Source organism: Penaeus japonicus, unplaced genomic scaffold (assembly GCF_977035675.1).
Source record: "Penaeus japonicus unplaced genomic scaffold, GWHDUDI00000001_assembly GWHDUDI00000016, whole genome shotgun sequence".
NCBI lineage: Eukaryota > Metazoa > Arthropoda > Malacostraca > Decapoda > Penaeidae > Penaeus > Penaeus japonicus.
In genome coordinates, this window is record NW_028234418.1 from 2236473 (window position 1) to 2241472 (window position 5000).

General features: G+C 35.9%; 1 protein-coding gene across 1 annotated transcript in view; it reads left to right on the forward strand.

Moving 5' to 3' along the window:
• mRpL19 (mitochondrial ribosomal protein L19) overlaps window positions 1-5000 on the forward strand; it is an 11001-nt gene that overhangs the window by 695 nt on the left and 5306 nt on the right. Inside the window, exons 2-4 of the mRNA XM_086545005.1 lie at window positions 2376-2490; window positions 2845-2969; window positions 4486-4620. Of these exons, the coding sequence (XP_086401131.1) occupies window positions 2376-2490; window positions 2845-2969; window positions 4486-4620 (375 nt within the window). The remainder of the gene's footprint in view (window positions 1-2375; window positions 2491-2844; window positions 2970-4485; window positions 4621-5000) is intronic.

A 5000-nucleotide genomic window follows, 5' to 3' on the forward strand; every position in this document is an offset into this window, starting at 1 on the left:
CCGCCGGGCGCCGTCCACAGACAGCGATTTTTGTAATATGCATAGCGCTGGGTGCCGGCATGTGCCGTCAATTGTATAATTGATTTAGGCCTATGCGTTCAAGAGCCCTGGCATTGCAGCCATGCAAAAACGGAACAGTGCCAGCGGGAATAAGCAAAATGGGTTTCAACTCACTTACAAAACCTAGATGGCACCACTTTCTTTTAGCACCAGCAGGAGAGAGAGCCTTGAAAGGCACCCATCTATGGTCTCTAGCAAGCACTATCTCTATAGAGGGATGGCACATCGCAAGTTGCCGACCTCTTGCTCTAAAGTACCGCAGATGAAAGATGTGCAGGCAGAACGAGAGGAGGAAGGTGACTTACACCATGCCCAATGCCTACAATGTGCCCCTGTGCCAGTAGGGATGCCTTTTATTGTGGCACTCACTGTCAAAAGCATAAGTTTCCTTCTTCCCTACCTCTTCATTTTGGATGGTTATAAGTTTCGAGTTTGTTCGTGACAGCACAGAAATACGAAAAAATAAAGTTGCTTTTTGTCCCCCCCTAAAACAGGAATACTTCTATCACATTGAGTATAAAGAAAAAAATGAGTTGATATGGACCCTGAACTACAATTTTAATCAACTGCAGAATTGATGGAGCCTGTGATATGACAGATATAAATTTCTAAAAACAGTAAAACACACAAAAAAACAAAACACAAAAATGTCTCTAGCTCTACAATGAGTGATGAAAATGGAGTGAGAAAAATCAAATTATGTTGCAGAAGCTGCCTCGATCAGAAATAAAACTCATCCTGGAGCCTGTGTAAGCAAATCTATCCACCGTCGGCAATGGGTTAATGCCCTAATATTTTTCATGCCTCTCCAGCTACAGGCCAATATTGTTATAACTTATTCCCACTGACCATAACTACTATATCTACATATGGTAAATTTCTGATTATGACAACAAGTCTTTGACCTATTGATGATGGGGCAGATATTTGCAATATGGCAAACACCTACAGCATCCGGCCAAGAGACTTTTCAAGCCACGAGGCTGTGCTGAACCTCTGAGAGTGATTTTCACTCACTTTATCCTAAGGGATGACAAAGAGATTCTATGATTTTCATTTTATATATATATATATATATATATATATATATATATATATATATATATATATATATATATATATATATATATATATATATATATATATATATTTATATATATATATATATATATATATATATACACTTTTTTTAAATTCACAAAAAAAAATATATATATATATTCAAATGCAACTGCAAAGTTTATATACAAACATACCTATGTATAATATGTATATACAGTAAAACATAAAGATATTACATCATTTGTTGCTACTGGGTTAACAGACAAAGAATATAATTCTTTGTGTATTTCAATGAGGATAATGAATCTCATGATAATATGCTGTGCAAACTTTTAGTTACTGACAGAACTACTACCCCCCCCCCCCCACCTATCTAGACTTACATACATCATACCAAGTGCACATACACCATGTATATTCTAGAAGCATAGAAGATGATCTGTTACCTTATTTAATTATAAACTTTTAGATATTTTCTTTAAGTTTTAATAATTCTTTAGTATCTCCTCTTGAAATCATGTGTATATCCTACAACCTTAGATTCTATAACTTGATAAGAATGAGGGAAGTTTTAAGGTAAAACTTTCCAAAACAAGAAAATAATTTTGAGTGCTTTATTTCTTGATTACATAACCCAGCTTCAGTTGCCTCTCATTAATGATGGAATATTTCTGAAAGTCAAAAGTCAGACGAAATTTCAAACCTGTTTTCCATTATTTTTACCTTTTTAGAATCCAAATGGAGTCAAATAAAGTTGTAGGTGGTTAAGAATCAAAGTTAATATAAATTGTTATTTGTGTATGTTAATACAATGTGGTGTTTTTATACCGGTATGCATTTCTGAAATGTAAACCTACCCATAATTTATGTGGAAGAAATAAAAATCCTAGAGAGGTGTGTATTTTTAACACACACACACATGTGTGCGTGCGTGCGTGCGTGCGTGCGTGTGTGCGTGCGTGTGTGCGTGCGTGTGTGTGTGTGTGTGTGTGTGTGTGTGTGTGAGAGAGAAGTATTTGATTTTCTTGCCCTTTTTTTCATTTCTTTGTTACAATATTGTTTTTTTCCTGTGGAAGGACTTAGCTCTCAATGTTTCTGTCAATTAGGTGATGATATACAAATTTAGAATGAAACAGATCAACAATTTACTTGTTTGTAATTTATTTGCTTCTTTATTACTTATAGTTTCCCAATACTTATCTGTGTACTTCTTATACTATTTATGTATTCATTCAGCTATTTATTTTCATCAGGGTTGGAATTAAGTACAAGGCGAGCGGTATCGACAGCGACCTCCAAAGTCCTTCCATATGTCTCAAGTACAGATCACAGTGGAGAGAAGAAGAAGGAGGTTCCTCATGACTTTAGGTAAAGGCTTGGACCTTTTATCATGATTCTAGATATAGCACAAAATACAGACAGTAATATGTGAAATGAATAAATAAGAGGACTAGCCTTAGTAAGAAAAAATATGCAATTTTTTTTTTCTATGTGTGTTTGTGTTTGTTGCTTTTTAATGAAATTTTGGTTCTTGACATATCATTCTACTTTTGATTTAGCACTTGACAAATAGCAAGGTATATATATAGTCCATGAATGAAGAAGTATGAAGGAAAGTCATCAGGTAGAGATTATTACTTTTGGGATGAAATGAATGCTATCCTAATGCATATGTAACACTTTGATATGCACACATATATATTACATACATCAATATTTCAGGGTGGTGTTCCCAGACTTCTTGCCAGACCCAAAACCTGAATTTAGGAACAAACTCCGAGAAAAGTTGGAGAGACGGGACATGCTGAATCGCAGGAATATCATGGAGATTCCTGAGTTTTATGTTGGTAAGATCTTTAGGTATTCCTTCTTCTAGATGCTTACTCTGAGACAGGCATGTGAATAACCTTATGCTTTCTTTTGCGCTGAACTTTTCCTCTGTCTCCTTTTTTTTCTATTTTTGATTTTAGGAGTTAATGAATTCCTTCCAGCTGTCCAAAGAATGTCTCTTTATTCATTCTAAATATGGTATTAAATTTTATGATGCTCTACATCCTTTAGACTGATCCAGTAAAATAGGTATACAATTATCCTGTTGGATTAATTTGCCTAGACTCCAGATACTTGGGTAAGTTATACACCAGTAGGTTCCTCTGGTTTGATAGCAATATTTCATGCTCATATTTAGGCAAGTTAGCATTTATTAACCCATTGCTGACGGGGTGCCTAATGACCTAACTGGTCGTCAAGGCGGGCGGTACCCTGTAGCTTTGGAGCTAGCGCCGTTACAGCTATAATAAATTATGACTGCACGCTTCAACTGTGAGCAGATCCCTATGTCGTGTCATGTACGCATTGATGCCCGTATCTTAGGCCTAATCGGTGGCGACATGTATATTTTGACACCTGTACAATGCTGTGCTGTGCTTCTCTCAGTGTTTTTCACCCGCCTGTTTCAATTCGGTGATGATAGGAGATTTTTGTATTTGTTTTCTCTATTTTCACAAGTGAAGAAAAAAGTGTTTATACAAATGGAACTCTTATGAGTATGTATATACATAACAATGTAAAACTTATGTTTCGAGGGAGAGATCAAGATGTGATAGGACATCATCTAATGGGAACAAAATATCACCTTGACGTGATATCACATTGTCCAGCATCATTGGGTTAGTAGAACCACCCATTTTTTAAATTTAAAATGTATATTAAAACAAAACCATAGTGGATAATGGACGTCCCCATCGTCAGTGGTTTTGTGTGTTGGGATCAGCAAGGAACAAATATGATTATGACACTTGCTGGGTTCACTGTGACAAATAAATAAGCTGTGGTCAAGGTCTGTCCTTGTTTGGGTCACTGGAGAAACGGCATAAAAATGAAAAAGAAAACTCACAACTTTGCCTCATTTCTTCCTCTTTAACTGGAAAAGCAAAAGGAGATAATTGATAATTGAAGGTCAGGGCTCAAGCTTAGAAGCATGAGCAGCACAACAAGTATGTATGAAGGAGAAACATGTCATTGTGTTCTTTCTCCTCCATTATACAAGTTTCTTTCACATCTAATTTATTTAAAGGGTTAGAAATCTGAATTATAACCTGGTTGAATATAATTATAAGTACTTGCATATGGAATGAAAGTATAACCTTTAATGATTATGTATCAAATGCTCCTAAATTGGTAAGATGTTATATAGGATTACAATCTAGAAGAAAAAAAGAAGCACTATTCTGTCTTGACCTACATGAAAATTAGATTTATATACTTAGTCACAAAATTTATTAGTTTATATTATGAAGTTATGTGTACTCATACAATGGGACCTGCTTTGCAATTTTCACTAATATTTTTCTGATTTTGCAGGTTCCATTATGGCTGTAACTGTCGCAGATTTTAATGCTTCTGGCAAAAGTAATCGCTTTGTGGGAATCTGCATCCAAAGAGGAGGAGCTGGTCTCAGAGCCTGGTTTATCTTGAGGAACGTCATTGATCATCAAGGTGAGTGTGTATCTCTCTTTTTTTCTCTTTCATGTTCAATCTCTCTTTCTCATTCTCATTGTCTTTCTCAAATTCGTTCTCATCCATATTCCCTCATTCTCTCGTATTCTCTCTCTTTCTCTTTCTTTTTCTCTCTTTCTCTCTCATCCCTAAGTCCTTACTCTATTTTTGTCTGACTCTATCTTCTATCTCTTGCTGTACTAGTTAACCCATTGTAGATGGGGCTGTTTTGGCTCCAAAGGGTCGAAACGCCGGGATATTTCAAATGCTTAAACCTAACACCTCAGGCTATTTGACTGCTCTGGCTGTGGCCAAGCGTTATGTGCCTGATTACCCAGCACACCAGCCAGAAGAATAGTTATGACAAAATATCTCATCCC